The sequence below is a fragment of the Microcaecilia unicolor genome, chromosome 13 (genome assembly GCF_901765095.1).
Source record: "Microcaecilia unicolor chromosome 13, aMicUni1.1, whole genome shotgun sequence".
Classification (NCBI taxonomy): domain Eukaryota; kingdom Metazoa; phylum Chordata; class Amphibia; order Gymnophiona; family Siphonopidae; genus Microcaecilia; species Microcaecilia unicolor.
In genome coordinates, this window is record NC_044043.1 from 1,668,715 (window position 1) to 1,693,065 (window position 24,351).

Consider the following 24,351-nt stretch of genomic DNA (forward strand, 5'->3'; position numbering starts at 1 on the left):
CTACACACATTTAAATGTAAGATGTGTAGACGTTTGGTTATGCTAGAATCTGGATGCCCAGGTGTCATTATACAATAGCCTTTTACTATGTGGTATCAGGGTGTCTAAAAGGAGATCCCACAGTGGGTAAAAAGCCCCCAGACACACACGGCCACACGGTAAGATAATTCTTACCGCGTGGCCATGTGGCGGGGAGTCCTTACCACCACCCATTGAGGTGGCGATAAGCGTGCACCTAGGGTGGACCACCCCCCACTACCCCACCCTTAGTACGCTGCTGAGAGATGGTCCTGGAAGTGAACTCACTGACTGGACCAAGGAAGTACTGCTATAAGATTCCAAATAGAGCTGAGCCAGAATCTTTCTGTGAAGGGAAAGAGGTAGTCTAAACTAGAAGAAAAACACCCAGTGGACATCTTAGCCTTGATTGAACCTCCCCCCACTTCCACAATAATGGAACATGAGTGGAGCAGGATGCAGGGCCTGACTGGTAGGGTTACCATAATGTTGTCCTCTCAAAAAGAGGACTCATGACCCGCCCACGCCCATGCCCTGCCCCACCCCTTTCACATCCTCACCCTGCCCCTTGCCACATATTCCCCTCCCCTACCCCCTATCACCTCCCCTCCCCTTACTTACTATCTACTGCCCTGGTGGTCTAGTGACCTCTTCGGGGCAGGAAAGAGCCCCCACTTTCCTGCCTGGAACTCTTTCCTTGCCCTGCATCCTGTTGCTGTGACGGTCTCAGGATTCAAAATGGCCACCGAGAGTTGAAGTCTCACGAGGCCGCTTCAACTCTCGGCAGCCATTTTCAATCCCTACTGACTGGGATAGTGATTCAGTTATGCAGGAAGGAAAACCAGATCATAAATAAATAAGAATTGGAGCCAAGCTTGGGTTAGATAAGATTTGAATGAATCAAGTCTAGATACCTAATGGTCGATATTTAAAATGATTAAACCAGACAGAAATGGCTGTTAACTGGTTAAATCACTAAATTTATGCTGCACTTAATTGGTTATTGCCCCTGAAAATTAGCAGTGAGCACCTAAGTGAAAACCAGCTGTTTTGGGGGCATTCGGTGGGGGGGGGGGGGGACAGACTCAAAACACTTGGCCGGTTAAGGGCCGATATTCAGCACTTACCGGCCAAGGTAACCTCATAAATGGGACTGCAAAAAAAAAAAAACCCCCCGCAGTCCTATCTTTATGCAGCTACCCACGGCCGGTTAAGTTCTGAATGTCGACTTAACTGGTTATGTGTTAGCCAGCGTTGACTAAACCGAATGTTCAGTGCTGGATCCCAGACATGGCCCAGCATTGAGTTTCCGGGAATAACGTTGGCTGCAGCGGCAGTCAGCAAAATGATCAGCACTGCTGGCTGAATATTTACTCCCTAGATTCGATCTGATTTGCAGAGAGACACATCAGCTGTTGTTTGAAAAATCCAGATGGCACTGTTCCACCCCTCTTCTCTCCTGGTCTAGAGGTGACAGATCAGTCTATCCATTTTTAGTAGCTACCGCAGGCAGAGTTGCCTAAGAAGTTGTACTATTTACACAAAATGGCTGAATTGCTTTCCTGACCATGGGAGCCAGTTCGCCATTGAAAGCGTGCCCAATGTTCGATGAATGAGGTTTGCCCTTTTGCTTAGATCAGCTGCCAGGGTTATACAAAGTAAAAGCTGTTCAAAATCCACACTGTGTAATTTTAAGAAACAGAAACCTACAAAGCTTTTCATTACCTAAATATAGTCCAGAAGTCTTTTCAAACAAGCATGCGTATTAAAGAGGAATTTGCACATTATTGAATTTCATTTCCTTCTGCTACACAGCCCAGCACTTTTGTCTTGTTCCCAGTGTTTGCTCTGAATTGCAGTAGAAATTTCAGAACCTCGATTGCACTGTGCTGTTCATCTGCCAGCCAACGGCAAGGAACAGTATAAACCAGTTCATTGCTCACATTCTCTGCACTCTCAGCAGTGGGATTTCTCACAGAATTTATTTCATGTATGCTCTGAAATATTTCAGATCTCGTTCTACAGGGGTAGGGTTACCATTCGTCCGGATTTCCCCGGACATGTCCTCTTTTTGAGGGCATGTCGGGGGCGTCCAGCGGATTTTGCCCACACGCACGTTTGTCCGGATTTCTGGACAAACGTGGGCGCGTGCGTGCATGCATGCGGGTGGGCGATCAGCGCTGTGGGTCTGGTCTCGTCTCCCCTCCCCTTCCATGTTCCCTTGTCCATCATCCTTCTCGGTCGGCTGGGGATTCAAAATGGCCGCCGAGAGTTGAAGTCTCGCGAGGCCGCTTCAACTCTCGGCGGCCATTTTGAATCCCCAGCTGAGACCGAGGAGGATGCAGGCAAGGGCAGGCAGCGCTCCGGGCAGGAAAGAGGGGGCTCTTTCCTGCCCCGAAGATGTCACTAGACCACCAGGGCTAGATAGTAAGTGACGGGGGGGGCGTGGGGGGTGGGGGAGGGGACTATGTGACGGGGGCGGGAAATAGGGGGCGGAACAAGGACCCGAAAGAGGCGTGGTGTGGTGGGGCAGGGGGCATGATAAGGGCGGGGCAGGGGGCGTGACGTGTCCTCTTTTTCAGAGGACACAAAATGGTAACCCTATACAGGGGTTCCATTTTCACAAGTATGCACATTTGAACAGGCATGTGAGGGAGTGGGTGGTGGAGTAAAGACCACTCCCTCACTGGTGGTGCAGTTCAGCCACTTTACAGCAGGTAGTGCTGAGTCAGAGGGGCAGGGCTCAGGCCAGAATGGAGTTAAATGCCCTGAGATTGAACAGATCAGGGAGGCCCCAAAGAAAGAGGTTTCCCAGGGAGATACCTTAAGGCAAACAGTCTCCAGAAGGTGAGGTCTTGAGGGCAAGGATCCTCCCACTGTGTCCTATTGGCTGCAGTATCTGGGGAGCCAGAGTGGCCCTCGGCAGACATTGCGACCCCGAGTTTACCAAAAGCAAAGGTTTCAGTAAGATAGGAGAAGTTTCCTTGGAACCTAAGTTAAGATTGTCTGAGTTAAGAAGAAGTGGATATTTAACCTGTGGAAGCTTGTGTCTGGGACAAGCTTCAGGGATGCTGAACCAAGAGGGAAAAGTAAAATATACTGAAGTGTGGAACCTGTCAGGGACAAGGTTCAACTATCATGTTTGAAAGACTTTATTGAGAGTGCAAAACCTGTGAGGAAACAGGCCTATTTCCCTTTTGTACAGTAGTAAAGCTTTCCTTCTGACTTCGCAGTGCCCTCTGTCTGTATTTTATGAGGAGTCCATGCCTTTCCGTCACTCACACTACCACAGGGCAATTTTCAAAGAGAAAGTGTGTGTTAAAGTACCTGCAGATGTTGTAATTATGCCATTTCCAAATTTGCCCTATCTATGAAACTAAGAGGAAGCAGATTTAAGACAAAATTAAGAAAACATTTTTTTTTTTCAGTAAATGCACAATTAAGGCCTTGAATTTGTTGCTGGAGGATATAGTCAAGATTAATCTTATAGCTGGGTTTTATAAAGATTAGACTGAGTTTCTGGAAGACAGGACGATTATCAAGTGTTAAGGAGACTTAGGAATTGCCTCCTTATTTCTGAGAGTGAGCAACAGGGGAACGATCATCTCATTCAAATCTGCCAGGTACTTCTAAGACATCTTGTCTGGTCACTATCAGAGACAGGAGATTGGGCTCCATTGACCAAAAACCTTCTAATGCTCGGACTCAACAATTCATTCACTGAATTCCCTCTCATGACTTTGTGAATAGAATGTGCAACTCAAGGAGCTACATTGGTCCTAGTGAAACCTGGATTCTTTGCAGGTTTCAAATAGGAATAAGGAGACACTGAATATGAGATTTCAAGGCCACAGAAGTTCCTTCACTTCTCCCTGTACCGGGTGCCTTTTGACAGACAGTTATGGGTATCTAGACCAATGCCTGTCAACCCTCTCCTCAAAGCACTCCTTGCCAATCAAGGTTTCAGTATTACCAGAATGAATATTGTTTTGTTTTGGGGTTCAGACAGTGGTGTGCTGGAGCCGGCTCGCACAAGCCGGTTGTTCAATTTTCTTCCGGCTTGCGAGCCAGTTGTTGAAAATAGCGAGCCGGCTCTGGCTCTCCTCCCTCCCTCCGGATCCGCCTCACCGCCTGCTTGTTTTTTGAATTCTTCGGGGCAGGCAGTCTTGCCTGCCCGCTTCCAGCGCTGACTGTCCTCCCTTGCCGATTCGCGCTTTAAAAGTGGCCGCTGAGACTTCCAGAGGCGGCCTCGCGAGACCGGCTGAAGGGAGATGGATGGTGGACATGGAGAGAGAAGAAAGGTCAAATGGACTGAGGATATTGGAAAAAAAGTTAAGAGAAGAGAAGACAGAGGAATGCAGAAACCAGAGACTGGGACAACATGATTAGAAAAATAACATGACCAGACAACAAAGGTAAAAAAAAATGTTATTTTCTGTTTAATGATTGGAATATGTCATGCATGAGAACTGAGCATGCCTATGGTGCCGAAGCCAGTGTCACTAGCATGGAGCAGTCCTTTGACTGCTGTGCTTTTCTGAACAGGGGTCTGTGGGCTAGAGATCTTCACCAGCTAAAGTATTTCATTTTTTTAAGTTCATGGTTGGGGAAGGGGGGAAGGGAAGAGGAAAAGCATGCTCACCCAACCTGCCCACTGGCCCACCCAAAAACTGCCTTCTGGCTACGCCACTGGTTTGAGGAGCCATCTGTATCCTGTTTGTGAGGTTTCTGCACCCTAGCTTCTTCCTCATTTTGCTGCATGGTCCTTCTTTATTTTGCTGCATGGTGTGTCCCAATAGCTCAAGAGTTTGCTGGAACTTCAGAGTTCAAATTTCGGCTAATGGCCTGTACTTTTCTTGTCATTTTTAGAGCCTGAACCTAAGTCTCAGACCTGGGCTTCCAAATAATTATACAATATGCATGAGACAGATTTGCATGGAATGAGTCTCTGCTACAGTATATGCAAATTTATTTCATGCATATTCATTGTGGCAGTCCTGTAAACCCGATCAGCTAGATGTGCCTCCAGCAGGTCATGGCTGATCCTCTGAGGGAGCAGCATGCCTAAAGGAAGCCATCTGTGTTTCCAAGCCCAGTTTCTGGCTGCCCAAGGCTAGGAAAGCAGTAGAAGCAGCACTCACAGTCCTGGGTGAGTGCTGGATAAGCTTCTGCCATTGCAGACTAGGGGTGTTCATGTACCTGGTTCTTAAGGGATCTGTGGCCCTTGGCCAAGGAATATAACTGGAATGGTGGGCAAGGTGGGGGGGGGGGGGGTTAACAATGTGGGGAAATGTGAATGAAAGTTCAGGGCCCCATAGCTCAGTATAGGCTAATTCTAATTCAGCTAGGGGGTGAAGTGCTTCAGTGTGTGAAGGAAGAGCGGGACTTGGGGGTGATTGTGTCTGATGACCTTAAAGCTTTCAAACAGGTAGAAAAAGTGACGGCCAAAGCCAGAAGGATGCTTGGGTGCATAAAGAGAGGCATGACCAGCAGGAAAAAGGAGGTGATAGTTCCGTTGTATAAGTCTCTGGTGAGGCCCCATTTGGAGTACTGGAGACCGCACCTACGGAAAGATATAAACAGGATGGAGTCGGTCCAGAGGGTGGCTACGAAATTAGTAAACGGTCTTGAATGCAAAAATTATAGGGACAGGCTTATGAACCTCAACATGTATACGCTGGAAGACAGGAGACTTGATAGAAACGTTTAAATATCTCAAGGGCATTTATGTACAGGAAGAGAGCCTTTTTCAAATGAAGGAGAGCTCTGGAATGAGGGGGCATACGACAAAGTTAAGAGGGAATAGGCTTAGGAGTAACCTAAGGAAGTATTATTTCACAGAAAGGGTGGTGGAGGCGTGGAATGGCCTCCCGGTGGAGGTAGTGGAGTTGAGGACTGTTCCAGAATTTAAAAAGGCATGGGATAAGCATGTGGGATCGCTTAGGATCAGGTAGAATTGGGGGTTACATAGGATGGGCAGACTGGATGGGTCATTTGGCCTTTGTCTGCCGTCATGTTTCTAGAAGCCCAAAAGAGCCAGAAGAAAACCTGCCGGGCCAAAACAGATGAAATGAAGTAAACCAAATTCCTTTGGGTTTCTGTATTTAATAAGTGCATGCCTTAAATTCTTTCTTTGAGCTGTGACACATGCACTGATGCTTTCTCACTATCCCACGCTGAGAAGAGCTTTGCACCAACTGCTCAAATCCTTCAGCACAATTTCTAGACCAGCTATAGGAGAGATGGGTCAAGATGATGGGAGGAGGCAAAGTTGATTAGGCAACTCATGGGAAGAGGGGCAGAATTGTGTAATACTCACTGATTCATCTGTCCTTTCAACACAAGGTTCGGTCCTGTTCCTGTAAGTGTAGCAGTGCCTCCAATACTAGCTGCATAGCACACACATAGCGTCATCCCTTTGCAAATGCGTTTCTTTTCTGCGCTATCATCAGGAGTTTTGGGGACATCAGGATTGTGACTATTTCCTATGACTGGAAGGAGAACAGTACATGTTAGTTAAATAGCATGACTTGGGGGACCTTTGTGTTATCAAGTCAAGAAGAGATTGTTCTAATCTTCCTCGATTTTCATTTGCTTTGAAATTCTGTTTATCCAGATTCAGTCATTGGTGGGGCTTGAACTGGGGATTACTCAAGGGGACAAACTCAACACTGTGAAGACTTAGAGGCTGGAAAAAATGAACCATTGTTTTAAGCACTTATCATATAAGTGATGCATAAACGATAGTACCATTGATACAGAATTAGCCTCCCCCCTAGTGCAGTCAATCCTCACTAAGCAGTTAAGTTCCTTCCTCAGCCAGCCCTTTTCTTTAGCATCTAAAGTTTGCTGCTGATTTTAGCCACCTTTGGTCCCATGTGACTGTAACAGCCCAAGTCTTTACCTATATGACTATATCCCAATGAAAATGCATCTCTAGAACTTTTCTCCCATTCTATGACTATAGGAAGAGACCTTAAATTATAAGCTGTATAAGTCACTGTGAGCTGAAAAACAGGCTAATGCATGTAAAACATGTAAACTGACCACTAGAAATAGTACTACAAGGTCACTGCTAGAGGTCACCAGTGCCATTTTGAAACCAGCACTGGCAAGGACAGGAGTGATTGGGGATCTCTCCTGCCTCGACCCTACTAAACCATCAGGGATATTAAGGTAGGCCTGCAAGGGGGTGGCGGAGGCCTTACAGGTGTGTGTCCTATATTAACATCCCTGGAATAAGGTGGAGGGGGGTTGAGCCTAGACATTTTAGGGTATTTCGTGGGGGAGTCTTGCATTGGGGGAGCTTTGAGTGGATTGATGTCGGGAGAGAACAGCTACATTAAAAACTGGAGAAAACAAATCACTGTACAAAGGTACAAGACATCAATAGACAGGCGGTAGATAATATTATAGCACTGAAAAAGAGTCTATGGATGCCAGTAAATGCTGAACATCCCCAGTATTGAATAAGTTCCTTCACTGTGTCCAGAGAAGGGTCATTTGTATTGTGTTTGACATGCCCTATTGTTTTGAAATGTTGACCCCTATGGGCTGAGATAAACATTTAAACAAGAAGGAAAAGAGCATAGTAACATTTTGTAGATGCATCTGTACTACAAGAGTATACTCTACGAGTTTTTAAAGACGTGTGGGAGAAGTGATGCAGACAAGCTGTTCTGATGGACTTTTTACTCTATACTATTGAAGAAGAATGTTTTTCTTGTTTAAAGATCAATTTTTTATTCAGATTCCATCCTTGGCAAATTTGTTTATGGCAGCTTTTGAAATTCAGTGGGTTAATGAATCACTCATTGTATGGAACGGTATATATCGAAGACACCTTGCTTTGGTCCAGCTCAGTTGTCAAAGGACCAGAATTAGAGCCATGCCAAACAGCTGAATGGGTGACTGTAACCAAGGTCACACAGTGCCACATCCTTAAGACACCACTAAGGTAGGGTTAATGGTGTTGAATTCTTGAAGGATACGGATAGAATCCTTATCCTCATTTGCAGCCATCTAAACGCCGTTGAGCAATTAAAAAACAACTGTTTTGGTCACCTGGCCCATTCTGAAACCAGACTGATATGAATGACTCACTTTGGCCTCCTACAGAAATTGTAAACGCTGGATATATAAGCAACTTAATTCAATAATTAAGAAAGGTTAGATACTGGGCAATTATGAATCAGCAACATCATGTCCAAGGTTAAAGTTTTCCAACCCTTTGTAATTAGAAGGTGTAAATAGGATATTGACCCATTCAGTAAGTAGTAAGGGATGGGGACTTTTTAGGACCCTGTGAGGGAGTGAGTGGTATAGCAGCAGGTGTTCCTAAGAACACCCTCACTGAGGTTACAGAATAGCCACCTTACAGCAGGTGACTCTAAACCAGTCATGTCAGAGGCTGAAGCTGTCCAAGTGTGCATAGGGGTGTTAGGCTGTCTGGCCAGGAGGGCAGGGCTCAACAGTGAGAAAGAAGTAAAAGCCCTATGGCAGAACTGAACAGAGAGGCCCTAGGAAGAGAGAAGCAGCCCTGTAGTATAAGAGTGTAATATAACTGGTTATATTGTACTAGCGTTGAGCCCGTCCAAGCGGGCTAGTTTTGGAATGGTGGGGTTTCTGAGCCCCCCCCATGGGTCGCCGCCCCTCCACCCCGGCCTGAGCACTGTCTTTATTGAACTTACCAGTAGAGACTTCCCGCTCTGTCCCACCCCCGTCATCATGTATTGATGCGGGGGCGGGGCAGAGAGGCAAGTCTCTACTGCGCATTTGCGAGTGAGTACGCCACTCGCCTTTTATATGTTTGATTATGGTAACCACGGATATTGAGCGGAGGATAGCCGGTTATCCCCTGCCAGTTAAGCATTATTTAACCGGTCAGCATCTGTTCTGACCAGTCAAATACCACTACATACTGGGCAGTATGAGTATAATTTAAATAGCAGACATGCCATGGAATTTTTGCAGTTTCCCACAGAATCTACCTTTCAAATTTCTAAAGACAACAAAGGGCTTTTTTTGGTCCTCTTTGACATGGAGACTGGCATAGTTGGTCCAGACAAGAAGTCTTGCTCATTAGTTCTGAGCACACCAGTCTGACATTTCAAATAAGTTCAGTGAGACTTATAAAGCAAAATAAATAATAATCATTTTAAAAAATCTTAATTTTTCAAATGTGAGCAAAGTACAAAGAACTTAAAGAGAAGCCTGCAGTATGGGGATTGTGATATCACAGACTGCGATGTCACAATTACCTGCATAGACATTCCAAACAGTAGCAAAAGCATATTTATTCCAAGAGCCCAAGATGCAGTTATGTAGTTCAAACAAGCATTGATATATTAATTGCAGCCAATGGAAAACATATTATCATGAAAGATCTTTCACCTTTCAATTTTTGTGTAACTTAATCTGTTCCAGAAGTTCAGAATGATCAGTACTGAAGGATAAATCCTGCATGGTTTATCACATCACCCAATCCAAAAAGGAACCAGACCGATCCAACAGAGAAGCTGAGAGACTGAGCTGGGCCTGGGGCAGGGCCACTGCTGCCTCCCCTAGATCACCATCACCATCACCGCTACCCCACCCCCCACCGCAACTCCACATACCTTGACTGGTGGGGGTCTCCAAGCCCCGCCAGCAGAGGCCTTCCTCCAGTGCTGTTCTTCACTCCACCGCATTGCCTGCCCTGCCCCTGCTTTTCCCCTCACGTCATCAAAACCGAACATGTGCGACGTGAGGAGAGAAGCAGCTGCAGGGCAGGAAATGTAGTGGAGTGAAGGAAAACGCTGGAGAAAGGCTTCTTCTGCTGGCAGGGCCTGGGGGGGCCCCGCCAGCCAACCCAGAGGCCCCGAAGCCCTGTGTTTGCTCCTCCCCAGCCTCTAAGGGGGGGCCAGGCGCAGGAGTTTCCTCTCTTCTGCTCCTGTCGGAACGTGATCACCCGGGTTCCGTTAGGAGCAGAGAGAGAGAGAGACCCCGGCGCCAGGCTTCCCTTGGAGGCTGGGCCCGGAGGAATCTTGCCCCCCCCCCCCCCCCCCCCCCCCGGCAGCCCTGCGATCCAATGGATAATGCATAAAGCAAAACAGGAGCCTGGTGTGCTGTACCAGGACAGTTCTCAGTTGAGCTGAATGCATCTGCTTCCACTTTGGTTAGGTACTGCCCGTTTCACTGCGTGATGAGCTGGCACCAGAGGAGACATGGCCTAGAGGAGCACTATGTGGGAACAGCATGTGCTTTCAATTAGCACAGCTAATTTCATCATGTGTTACTACATAGCATGGAAGGGACATGTTCTTACTGAAACACCAGTAGCTGGCTATTTTCCTTGTATTGTAGGAATCTTTGCCAAGACTTGGCAACAAATGAATAAAAAGCTTGCAACAGCTCTGAAAAAGTGTCTGTTTCCTCAGTTCTTTCACATTTTATGTAGCTGATGGGCAGGCAACTACCAGGGCTTTATTTGCCAGGGAAACCTCATTAAAGTCTGTATAAAACCAGCCACATAGACGCTTGAAACAGGTCAAAGATCTTTAAGTACTTCTCTGTAGTCTTTATTTTTTTCTGGTTCCTTTTGATAGATTATTGCTACTACTTATTATTTCTATAACACTGCTAAATGTATGCAACACTGTAGACAACCATGCAAGAGACAATCCCTACTCAACAGAGTAATCTCATATAAGAGATTAGGGAGTTACATTTATTATGGGAAAGATTAAAACAACATGGGTCAGAGACAGAGCATGACGTACGGACTCAGGAAGTCTATTCCAGGCACATGGCACAGCAAGATGGAAGGAACGGAGTCTGGAGTTGGCATGGAGGAGAAGGGCAGGGCAGCCGAGAGACAGAGCCGGGCCCGGGACAGGGCCGCCCCCAGGCCCCCCCACCCACCCCACCCGAGGTCATCGTCGCCGCCGGGCCCTTAACTAACCTTAAACACCTCCTTCCTTTCCTTTCACCACCTTCGCGGCAAGCAGCAGAGCAGACCTCTCCTTCCTTCCGTGCTCCGCCCTCATGGACGTTACGTCAGGCGAGGGCGGGACACGGAAGGAAGGAGTGGCCTCCCCTGCTGCTGCTTGCCGCGAAGGTGGTGAAAGGAAAGGAAGGAGGCGTTTAAGGTTAGTTAGTTCGGGAGCATCGGCGGGCGGGCCTGACTGCGGTGGCGCCGGGCCCCCTCCGGAGGCCCGGGGACTTTTGTCCCCCCTGTCCCCCCTCTCGGCGGCCCTGGAGATGGGTACAGATAAGAGTGACTTACCTGATGAAAGAAACTCCCAGGGAGAGATAAGAGATATTGAGGAGCTGCAGAATGAAAGCAGTTATTAGTAAGAGGAGTTTGGATTTTATATGGATATGGACAGAGAGTCGATGAAATGACTTGAGGAGAGGTGTTATGTGTGTACAGACGTTGGCAGAAGATAAGTCATGCAGTGAAATTTTGAACAGTTTGGGAGAGAGATGGTTTAGTGAGAGACCTGTAAAGAACAAGTTGCAGTAATCTAAGCAGGAGGTGATGACAGTGTGGATAAGAGTTTTGGTAGTGTGTTCAGAAAGGAAGGAAGGAATTTAGTGATGTTACAGAGAAAAAAAATGGTAGGTTGGATATGTGCAGGAGAGGGAGAGAGAGAGGGGGGGGGCTGAGAGAATGGAAGAATAGGAGAGGTGGGGTTAGGGGCAAAGATAAGAAGCTCAATCTTGGCTATGTTTAGTTTCAGATGGTGGTGGGACATCTAGGCAGCAACATCAGACGTGCAGGATGAGACTTGGGCCTGAATTCCTGGTGAAATTTTAGTTGTAGAGTTACCAACATAAAAGATGGTACTGAAACCAATGGGAGGAGATCAGAGCCCTGAAGTACACCAACTGATAGTGGGATAGAAGTGGAAGAGGATCCATGTGAGCATACACTAAAAGTGAGATGGGAGAGATAAGAAGAAAACCAAAACAGAACAAGAAAAATCTAAGCAAGGACAGTGTTTCAAGGAGCTGCTTCATAGCTTCTTACCCTGTACAGATCCAAAAGACAACGCATTCTTCTCCTCTAGCTCTATGCCCACATTCACCTGTCCCTCAGGCTGTTCCGTATGTCCCACATCTGAATCAGATTTATTGAGCTGGCTCAGGACAGCCTGCACAATAGGGACCATCATGGCAGTGGTGGCAGTGTTGCTTATCCACATGGACAGGAAGGCGGTGACTCCCATAAACCCAAGCATCAGCCTAATATAAAAATGGAAAAACACTCACCTATGGGTGGTTGAACAAAGACACAAATCACTCACATTTGTGTAGGTCCATCTACCAACATCTAATTCTATATAATCAATATAACACAACAGTGCACTGTTGCTACCTTTCCTATCCAGGATTACTTGGCAGGGCCTTCCTAAGGGTTGTGTGAGTGGTGTGCCAGCACAGGGTGCAAGGGAGGTGGGGGTGCAAAAATTGCTCCCTGTCCATTATCTCCCTTGCTTGGATGTGGTGCAGTAGGTAGGGTGGGGGTGATAGGAGGTATGCCACACAGGATGTGATTCCAGCTTGGGACACTCCTATTATCTGGCAATAAACAATAACATTAACTTCTCCCAATCTCATACCAGCATCTGTTAAAACCTGAATAGGCTATCAAAGAGATACCACAGCGCTGGTTGAGACCTTTCAATGGATTCATATTTGAGACCTATTCTCCCTTAATCAGGTCATTGAGAAAAAGTGCATTTACAAGAGTCATTGAACTGGATAGAATCTTCTTCAGTGTATTGCTGGTCTACTGGGCTTAGAAATACATGAGTAGCAAAATCTATACAGAGATGTATTTTCAAAGCATCTAGACTTACAAATTTCATAATAACCTATGGAACTTTGTAAGTCTAAGTGCTTTAAAAATGAGCCTCTATATAGTAACATAGTAAATGTTGGCAGATAAAGACCTGCACTGGTCAGGTGCTTTGAAAATGAGCCCCACAGCGTGTTTAGAAAAACAGTACACATCTAAAGTACTCTGAATGGGGCTTATAGGAAGGTTTATCCCAAATACTGTCCCCCTGATTTTAGCGCTACAACCGGTTAAATGCTGCTGAACATGACTGGTTATGCGCTGAGACACGAGTTAACCGGTCGGTGGCTGTTCCTGGCTGGTTAACTTGCACTGAATATTGGCTGGACTGTTCTTAAGCTTTTCGGATGGAAACTGTGCTCATCGCTGTTTTGGACATATCAGACAATGATATTCAAGGAAACAGGTCAGCAATACTTTTGGGCAGAAAGCTGAGAAAGCAACATCAACAAAAAGTGAGAGACTCAAATAATAAAGCAGACCCAGTCCTCCTCACCCAATCTCTTCTTGTTTATCTTTCTCTCTATATATTTTCTGTTCTAATTCTCATTTTTTCAGTCCTTACTTTCACATTGTTTATTTGCCAAATAAAGTAGTTTCCAATATTATTTCAGCTTTGATATTCCACCCAATCAGGAGGCTTTCTAGGTGGTTCTCAACATAATAATAATAAGGATAAAATGAAATGAGCTACAATATCAAACAGGAAAGGAGATAGTTAAAATAGTATGCAGATTAAATGGCAATATATACCCCCCACCACCAACCCAGAGCACAATGGGACACGAGAACAAGACATATCCAGCCAAACTTCAGCCAAAGGTTTTTAGATCCTTTTTCAAAGTCTAAAAACGTTTCCATTTAGTGATAGTAGAGAGAGAATTGTTTGTGCCTCTGCATCCTCACTATTTGTTACATGTAGCCCAAAAAAGATTACCTCTTACATTGAAAAAACATGTTTTGTTACATCCTATGAGATATGTGTGGAACTATTTGACAAAATGTCTTGAAATGAATCCACGTTGTAGGGAACCTTGAATTTGGACCTGGTCGGACAATGGGGACTTTCCATGGTTGGGCCGCCAAAGGGATCTTTTATGTAGCGGATCTGTTAAAGGTTGATGGGTCACTGAAAACATTTGCGCAATTGCTGGAACACGTCCCATCTAATCTAATTAACTTTTATGCTTACTTACAGGCTTGTCATTATGTAAGTGCCCTGTTACCTAATTGCACCAGAAACTTGATTGAGAATTTGGAGGTGTTTTTCAAGCCGAAGAGTACGACTTTCATTTCGGTATCTTCCTTATATAGATCTTTGGTTATGTATTTGTAACGCGGAGGTGGCACGTGGAATTGGGGTGCAAGTTGTGTACCGGGGATATCTTGCGCTGTATCCAGCTGATCCCGTGTTACCTTCATACTGCTTATTATAGAGAATGTCAGTTTCGGATTGTGACCAGGTCTTATTTTTCTCCCCGTCAAGCGTTTCATGCGAAGTGTCTGGCGGTTAAGAATTATGTAAAGTGTGGATATCTAGATGCTACTCTAGCTCATGCATTATGGTATTGCCCAAGAGTACAACTTTTTTGGAAGCGTGTGATTAGATATTGGGAGCATTTATTACATAAGCAACAAAGTCTTTCTCCAATTGGACTTCTGTTGGGCTGGGTGGGTGGTGCTGACGCTTTATTAGCATCTGAACGCATTTTTATATATAAATCAGGGGTAGTGGGGAAGAAGTGCATTATGCACTGTTGGACCCAGAGCAGGGCGCCGGATTTCTGGTCTTGGCGTAATGCTCTTCATGCTCTTGCCCTTTTGGAAGCTCGTGATACACGTTTAACTCCTAAACGTAGGAAAGAATTTTGGTTAGTTTGGGAACCGTATGTAATGTCTTTGTCCTCAAGAGTTCGCAGTCTTTTATTGAATCATATCCCCATATGATCTTCTATAGTTTTGAGTAGGTATCGAAGGGGGGGGGGGGGGGGGTTGGTAGAGGGAGGGAGGGAAGGATTTAGTTGGGGGATGGGGGTATTTTAGTGGTTTGGGGAAGGGGAAAAAGGGGGGTGGGGTGGTACATGTTTTAATATGTTTTCGGATGGATACTGTAAGCTGAAATGATTTTCCTAGATTTTGTTAATTCTGAAATTTGGAATTCTGCTTATGTTCTGGATCATTAGAATTAACCAATGGTCACGTTTGTTTTTGATTTTAAGGATTCATTTGTTAGTTTTTGCCTAAATTTAGTAATTTTCTGGTTTGATTTTGTTTGCTGTGTATTTTGTATTTCTTTTGTTATAATGGTTGTGTTTTCCATTTACTGCTTATTTATGCATTGTATTTTGAACATTTAATAAAGCATTATTTATTAAAAAAAAAGTCTGCAATGAGCATTCCTATCAAAGAGAAAGGGGCAAGGCATTCCAAAGGGAGGAAGCAGTGATGCTAAAAATGTTTGTCCTTATGGTGTCAAAGCCAATGATGTGAAAAGAACGTACAGTGAGAAGGTTCTGTTGAGAGGATTGTAAGGCCCTAAGCAGGGTACAGGGGATATGTAATCTGGATAAACATAGTGGGAGACCAGTAAAATAAACTTTATGAACTATAGAAAGGATCTTAAATGTTATTCTGTGATTAATGGGCAACCAGTGCTCTTCCCAGAGCAGGGGAGTCACGTAGTCAAATTTCTTAGAATTCATTATCATATTCTGAACTATTTGTAATCTTTTCAAATCTGCAACCTGAAGGCCATTCAGCAGGGCACTGCAGTAATCTAACTGACTAATGACGAGGGTATGTGCAAGTAAGCGAAGAGCAAATTTGGTGATTACACCTCTGACCAAGGATATCAGTTGAAGTTTATAGAAACAGTGTTGTACTGTGCTGAAAATACAATGAGGAAGCTCGCTTAATACTGGGGGTGCTCAGCAGCCACTGGCACCCGCATACCTATGAAGTGGCTGGCAGGGATCCCCAAGCCCCACCAGCCGAAAACTCCCAACAAGTGTCCCTCCTGCATACCTTGTAAGTAGCAGATCTTCGCCTGCAGTGAGCAGTGACATACATACTGCTCGCACCGGCCCCACAGCCTTCCCTCTGATGTATTTCTCCTTAGGCGGAAACAGGAAATTGCATCAGAGGGAAGGGTGTGGTGCCAACATGAGCAGTGTGTATTAGTTGCTACTCGCTGCTGGTGAAAATCTGCTGTTTAAAAGGTATACGGGAGAGGGGGGATGTTTCAGAGACCATATGGCATGCAGGCGAGAGAAGGAGAGACCAAATCACCTATGGGACGGGGCGAGGTTCTTCTGCCCACCCATCTTGGGCCCAGGCCCACCCAAAATTGGGTGTCTGGCTATGCCCCTGCTTCCATAGCTCTGTCTCTCTGTTAGCCTCTGGTAGCTTTCTGTTCCTGTCTCTCACTACCCGTCTCTCTCCTCTCTCTTCCAGTCTTGCACATATACACAGAATTTTCCCTCTGAATCTCTCACTCTTACAGCCTGTGCTTTTTTTCTCTCTCTTTACCACATTTCTCACGCTTTCCCTGCTTATATCTCTCACAGCCTACACAACCCTTCTTCCTTTATCTTTCCCTGTCTCTGCCTCTCTCTTTCTTAGACTGGGGAGGTCTCTCTCTGTTTACTTTAGCTTAGTGGTCTGATAATAATGCTTCCAGTAACCTGATCTCCACCAGTGCAATAATTTTAGAAATGAGGAAAGGTGTTTTGGCATTTCTTACAATGCGGGCTTCACTCCAACAATTAGCAGAACTCTCAGTGCAATGCGTTTGTGTAAATTCCAGTGTTCCACTGCTACAGCGACAATCAGCCCACCAACAAAGAGCATATTAGTGTCCTTCAAGTACTGCATACACACCTGAAACAGAGGAGAAACAAGGGTCTCAGGGCTGGACACCAATGTCAGTCTGTGAGGCCCATATTCAAAAGGTTTAAGCTCTTAACGTGTCCTTTATAGAACAGCATTTAGCACTGATTTCTTTTTTTTTTTTTTAATGGCCACTTTTGAGCAGACAACCAAACAGCAGCAGAGATCCAAGGAAGGGCAGATACAGCAAAGGTTTATCCAAATGTCAACTTTAATGGAAACAGAGCCCAACCTGGTCACGTTTCGGAAAAACCTTCGTCAGGGGTCACACAATGCATTCATACATAGATTCAACGCATGTACTACAATACCTTTAACTGTGCTTTTTGAATTTGGGCTGGAGACTTGGTGATTACTGACTTTTGGAATTAGACCAGAGCTTTTTCTATGCAGATGCTGCTGGCTGCGTTCTTTTCCTTTTGACATTGGATCTCATTTTCCTTTTTAACGCACATATTGTAGTACATATTTCGAATCTGTGGATGTATTGTGGGAACCCACGTGACCCCTGATGAAGATTTTTCCAAAATGTGGCCAGGTTGGGTCCTGTTTCCGTTAACGTTGACATTTGGATAAACTCTTGCTGGGTTTGTCCTTCCTTGATTCGCTGCAGTGTTTGGTTGTCTGTTCTGCTTCATCAGTAGACTGTCTCTTGTCTGTTTTTGCCCATTTTTGAGCTTTATTTATTAATTTCTCCTTAGGGGTCATACACAGTGGAGCATGGGAGGGCCATGGATGTGTCACAAAGCAATGTGCACAACTTGTGAATAATATCAGGTACCAACAAATGCCAGCCATTGACCTGTTATAAGCTAAATTTTGGAATGCCAATGTGGCTGCATTAGTTTTCTATAATGGCTTAGGCACATCCTAAAGCTTTTACGGGATTGACTTAGACACACCCTAAAGCTTTAACGGGATTGGTGTTGTGTCACCTACACATCTTGGCACCAAGTTATAGAATTGCCTCTTTAGGGTCCATGATTAATGAAAGGTGGTCAATCAAGCCTTTCAATATTAAACATTCAGGATCTCAGTTCTGTAGCCTAATAGACACCAGTTATGACTGAGCTGGAAATCTAAAGTACAGGGAGGAAACGGCCAATGTACTGGAGTGCTCCCCTATAGGAAGAGCTAGGAGGGAGCAATAATACAGGATAATTTGTGGCAGCAATCTAAACAATTTGCTTTCCTGGCAGTGACGGCATACCTTTTTGGATTCCAGGATTCCAAACATAGGAAAAAGCAAGACCGGTAAAAGCGCAGTGACAGCCAGGGGGATAACCTCGGTGCACCAGTACACAGCCATCAGGATGATAATGTAACCACATTTGGCCTCCTGGAAGATATCAAAAGTCATTTGATAGTGAAATATATGGTAGAGGAGGCAAAAAGAGTGATAGAATTCAAAAAAGCTTGGAAGCAGCATAGAGGATCCCTAGACCATGAAGGAGGGAAGCCAGGAATCAGCTGTGGGTTGTGGCATTTTACCAGACATAAGACTAAGCAGATAAGATGGACCCTACTGTCCTTACCTGAAATCATGTTCTCTATATGGGAGCAGAATGGCCATGGCTGTTAACTGATACCTAACCCAGGTCAAGGACAGGTGGGGGGGGGGGGGGGGTGGTAGATAGATCTCCCAGGTGTCCACTGGTCAACTTATTTTTATGTGTCACTAAATAGACCTAGAGATTTGCTTGACAAGAGACTAGGGTAAGTTACAGCTTGCAGGTTTCTGGAGGATCTTTAAGCAGCTACAGTAGCCCTGGAGTTAAAAGGAGAAGAAAAACTTACACCTACCCTCAACGCACAATGTAAATGCCTAAAGGAACCAAAATTCCTTCCCTCTCCTCCTCCCTGCCTTCTCCTTCATGCCTCTGTATTCTCTCATTGGGGTATTTAAATACAGGCAACAAAGTGTCAAATTAAAGAATTATCTTTAAACATATATGGATTGTAACTTTCAATTAATCAAGCAGGAAAGCTTTGAAGGGGAAGGAAGTTTAGGGAAACAAATTGAACCAATGTTTTCAGGAAACCTCAAATTATTTGTATACTAATTTGTGTCTTTCAGATATTGCCCTAGTTGTGTATGTAGGATACAGAGTTCTCAAATTTCTTCTTACAGAGAAACAACTTATAAATTGCGCCACTGACATATACGGTAAAAAACTTTTAAAATTTATTTATTTATTTGCATTTGTATCCCACATTTAACTATTTACCCCCAGATTCTATATAGTGCAACTTAAATTGAGTGCGCAAATCTGGTCATATTCTGGATTTGCGTGCACAATTTAATTACTTAACAAGCCAATCAGTGCAAATAATTGCCAATTAATTGACACAAATTGGCATTAATTTGAATTTACGTGTGCAACTGTCTATGTGTATTCTGTAACAGGATGCGCATAAATTCTAAGGCGTACAGCTGAAAAGGGGGCATGGCCATGGGCACTTCTAGAATCCATGTGTATTGTTATAGAATATACCTGGCCGCACCTAATTTATACGTCAGCATTTACATCAAGTTTTACTTGGCGTAATTGCCTGCAACTATGTTTAGTTATGCAGATGGGTGCTAGGCTGGGCGCTGTGCCAAAATTTAGCCATATTCTATAAAGTATGCCTAAATTTAGGTTTACTTTATAAAATACATGCTCAGTCTAATCGATCTACCATCTAGAAATGCCCTAATATCTGCAAGGACCTACCTCAATCTACATTATCCCACCTGCAGGAATGTTAAATACAAGACCCTTTTTGCTTCGTCCTTCCCCTACATCAGTCCTAAATCCTGGAATGTTCTGCCAAAACAACTAAAAGAGCTAGTCGACCACCAACTGTTCAAGAAGTCCTTGAAAACATTCTTATTCGACAAGGCTTATTCCAACTGCAACGCCACTGTTTAATCTCTCTCTCTTGTTGACTGTACAGGTTATTCACCGGTTGGTTTGCCCTTGACATTCTTCCCGTGTTATCCCATGTTCCTTCTCCTCCTGTCTCATTCCATAACTGTGCCATCTATGTATTGTATTGTATCCTCTTGAATTAATGTAAGCCACATTGCGCCTGCTCTTGTGGGAAAATGCACCAAAATAAATAAATAAATACACCTAGGTTTTGTCTTTTTTTGTGCCAATTTTTTTAGGCATGATATATAGAATCTAGCCCTTAGGGGGGAAATTATCAACATGGCTCCTGTTAAGTCAGGTTATTTTGTCACAAGTTGGGTTATTTTAGCACAGGGTATTTTATGCAATGAGACCTATGTGGTCTTATGGTAAAATAGCCCACATTGTGCTACAATAACCTGGCTTAACAGTAGTTCACTTGTTCAGAACCCTTATTTTATCATCCTCACTTTAATATTCCCTTATCTCTTATTTGTCCTGTTTGTCTCTCCTAATTAGATTGTAAGCTCTGTTGAGCAGGGACTGTCTCTCCATGTTCAAGTGTACAGTGCTACATACGTCTAGTAGCGCTTTACCCCCCCCCCCCTTTAATATCTGCAGGCCAAGTGCTACCAGTGCATTTTTTCTAGTAAAAAAGGTACTCAAATGCCAGGCCCCCCTTCAGGGGTGGGGTGATCACTGAAAGACCCACTCCACAATAGCCAGGCCCCCTGCAACCAGTCACAGAATCTATGACAAGGCAGAATTGGTGTGAAGGGCCTGAGCTCTTTCATTGAAACTTGGGGACCATGGGTCAATTTTAGCCCTGAGTATTACTACCACTACTAATCATTTCTATAACACTACTAGACTTAAGCAGTGCTATACACATTATATGCAAGTACTTTCTCTGTCCCTAGAGGGCTCACAATCTAAGTTTTTGGACCTGGGGCAATAGTGTTCAGTGACTTGCCCAAGGTCACAAGGAACTGTAGTGGGAATTGAACCCAGGTTGCCATGATCAAGGTCTGCTGCACTGACCATTAGGCCACTCCTCCAAGTGTCCATTGTACTGTGGCTCTAGCACAGGATAAAGCAGTGGACTGGCTTCCCTTCATTTTATTGATTTTATTCTCTTGAACTCTAGATTGCTTGACAAAAACAAACAAACAAACAAACAAAAAATATCGAACAAAGGCTATGTCAACAAATTGAGACACCAGGCCACATTTAGTGCCAGGGTCAGGACCAGGCAACGTTCATTATTTTTTGCAAACAACCATTGACGTTTTCATAATAACAACATGAAAAGCCAATAAATGTGCTGGTATGAGGAAAAGGCAGGTCAGGGGAGGCAGAATCACAGTATATCCAGGTGTGTAGTGAAAATCCCCTGGAGCAAAGCTCATGGAGCTTTACTGCAAATCCTAACAAACAAGGGAGATTACCCAATAGGGCACACAAGAATTCGCCAACAGGATTTAATAAAAATATGTGTCTAGGGCTGGTCCAGTGGCTCAGTGGCAAGTGTTAGGCACTATACAATATATAGTGGAGGAGTGGCCTAGTGGTTAGGGTGGTGGACTTTGGTCCTGGGGAACTGAGGAACTGAGTTCGATTCCCACTTCAGGCACAGGCAGCTCCTTGTGACTCTGGACAAGTCACTTAACCCTCCATTGCCCCATGTAAGCCACAATGAGCCTACTATTACTACTATTTAGCATTTCTATAGCGCTACAAGGTGTACGCTGCACAAACATAGAAGAAAGACAGTCCCTGCTCAAAGAGCTTACAATCTAATAGACAAAAAATAAAGTAATCAAATCAATTAATGTGTACAGGAAGGAGGAGAGGAGGGTAGGTGGAGGCGAGTGGTTACGAGTCAAAAGCAAGGTGGGCTTTCAGTCTAGATTTAGAGGTGGCCAAGGAAGGGGAAGACGTAGGGGCTCAGGAAGTTTATTCCAGGCGTAGGGTGCAGCGAGACAGAAGGCGCGAAGTCTGGAGTTGGCAGTAGTGGAGAAGGGAACAGATAAGAAGGATTTATCCATGGAGCGGAGTGCACGGGAAGGGGTGTAGGGAAGGACGAGTGTGGAGAGATACTGGGGAGCAGCAGAGTGAGTACATTTATAGGTTAGTAGTAGCCTGCCATGAGTGGGAAAGCGCAGGGTACAAATGTAATAAAAATAAATAATAGAGGGTAGATAAGTACATAAGTATTGCCAAAACAAAAAGGCACACAACTGCTTACAAAAACAGTAGATAAAAAACAACAAAGCAGTGGAATCAAATGCATTTATTGGAACAATACCCGACGTGGCCACGTTTCGCCCTCAGGCTACGTCAGGGGTTCAAACTATCAAAAGTGTATGTAAATATATCATACACACTAGTAGTTCCAAAAATCTAGTTCTACACAGATACAAAAACAAAAAATAAAAGTATCATCAGACAAGATGCATATCTAAATGTACACACTGCAAGCACTCAATCTTAAAAACAACATTTAAAACGTCTCCATCAGATCACAGCTAGACTCCCTACATATTCCAAAGATGTGCAAGATGAGTGCTTGCAGTGCTTTCTCTGTTGTTATATTTTTGTGAGAAGTCTAGCAGTAATGTGGACTGGTTATTTATTTCTAAGGAGTTTTTTTGGTTTTGTGTTAAGAATATCAGTGGAGAAACTAGAATGTCTAGAGTCTTTTAAAAGTTTTGTGTACATTTAGATATGCTTCTTGTCTGATGACACTTTTATTTTTTGTTTTTATATCTGTGTAGAACTAGATTTTTGGAACTACTAGTGTATATGATATATTTATATACACTATGTATAAAGAAATTTCTTCCCCTCTTCATTGAATTGTTTTTGATTCTAATTATATGATCTTAACATTTTTTATTGAGAGTTATAAATGTGATATGAGTAATTGTAGATGTTCTGATAAAATTTGTGATGTATGATTTTAATGATAATTGTAAATATTTGTTTTACAGATGATATCATGTATGTCTATACATGTTTTTAGAACTTTTAAAGGATTGTTTTATATATGTTGAATTTTTTTTTTAAATAATTGCCTTTTATTAGTTGAATCATGCTTATGACATTGTTAATATGTACGGTTATACATGTTTTTATACTTGTGTTTTGTTTTTATAGTTTGTACCCCTGACGCAGCCTGAGGGCGAAACGTGGCCACGTCGGGTATTGTTCCAATAAATGCATTTGATTCCACTGCTTTGTTGCTTTTTATCATAAATATTGCCATACTGGGAAAGACCAAAGGTCCATCAAGACCAGCATCCTGTTTCCAACAGTGGCCAATCCAGGTCACAAGTACCCGGCAAGATCCCCAAAATGTACAAAACATTTTATACTGCTTATCCCAGAAATAGTGGATTTTCCCCAAGTCCATTTAATAACGGTCTATGGATTTTTCCTTTAGGAAGCTGTCCAAACCATTTTAAAACTCCGCTAAGCTAACCGCCTTTACCACATTCTCTGGCAACGAATTCCAGCGTTTAATTACACGTTGAGTGAAGAAATATTTTCTCCAATTCGTTTAAATTTGATGATGCAGCTAGAGCTGACAATAGTTTTATGATAGATATATCAGCAGAAGATGCATGTAATATGCCAAATTTGTTTGGATAAGGAATGTCATCAATAACACTCATAACTAAGAATAGAGGGGGAGAAATGGGGGGGGGGGATAAAAGCGGGAGAAACTGTGATGATAAAAGGTATAATTTAGACCTCGTTGAGCACGATGTTGTAAGTGCATGTTTGTATTTCACTCTATTTGGAAGTGTTTTTGGCTTGATTTGTCATCAATAAAAATATTGAAATATAAATTTACTACATTGTAGCTTCATCTCATGCCCCCTAGTCCTAGTATTTTTGGAAAGCATAAACAGACGCTTCACATCTACCCGTTCAACTCCACTCATTATTTTATAGATCTCTATCATATCTCCCCTCAGTCGCCTTTTCTCCAAGCTGAAGAGCCCTAGCCGCTTTAGCCTTTCCTCATAGGGAAGTCGTCCCATCCCCTTTATCATTTTCGTCGCCCTTCTCTGCACCTTTTCTAATTCCACTATATCTTTTTTGAGATGCGGCGACCAGAATTGAGCACAATATTCGAGGTGCGGTCGCACCATGCAGCGATACAAAGGCATTATAACATCCTCATTTTTGTTTTCCATTCCTTTCCTAATAATGCCTAACATTCTATTTGCTTTCTTAGCCGCAGCAGCACACTGAGCAGAAGGTTTCAACGTATCATCAACGATGACACCTAGATCACTTTCTTGGTCCGTGACTCCTAATGTGGAACCTTGCATGATGTAGCTATAATTTGGGTTCCTCTTTCCCACATGCATCACTTTGCACTTGCTCACATTAAATGTCATCTGCCATTTAGACGCCCAGTCTCCCAGTCTCGTAAGGTCCTCTTTTACAACTTGCGCAAGCACATATGTTTTAGGAGGAAAAGCCTCAAGAAGCTCCTAGAATTTTTCAACAATAATACAGGAGCGGGACTTCTTCATCTTCGGCAGGAGGTCTGCATGGAGTGTAAAGCCAGGGCTGCAAAGCTTGTCCATACTAACTGTTTGGAATTGTCAATGGTCCAAAGTCCAATGTCTTTTTAATCTATGCTGTTCTCATACTATGCTTTCCATTGCAATATTCACAGAGGAGACA

The 24,351-nt window shown here is 43.9% G+C and overlaps 1 protein-coding gene across 1 annotated transcript in view; it reads right to left on the reverse strand.

The window, feature by feature from the left end:
• The window catches only part of LOC115456580 (solute carrier family 13 member 5-like), an 87,268-nt gene that overhangs the window by 24,274 nt on the left and 38,643 nt on the right, over nucleotides 1–24,351 (reverse strand). The window contains exons 2-5 of the mRNA XM_030185757.1: nucleotides 17,961–18,089; nucleotides 16,605–16,741; nucleotides 12,032–12,246; nucleotides 6,338–6,509 (exon numbers count right to left, since the gene is read on the reverse strand). Coding sequence (XP_030041617.1) covers nucleotides 6,338–6,509; nucleotides 12,032–12,246; nucleotides 16,605–16,741; nucleotides 17,961–18,089 — 653 coding nt within the window. The remainder of the gene's footprint in view (nucleotides 1–6,337; nucleotides 6,510–12,031; nucleotides 12,247–16,604; nucleotides 16,742–17,960; nucleotides 18,090–24,351) is intronic.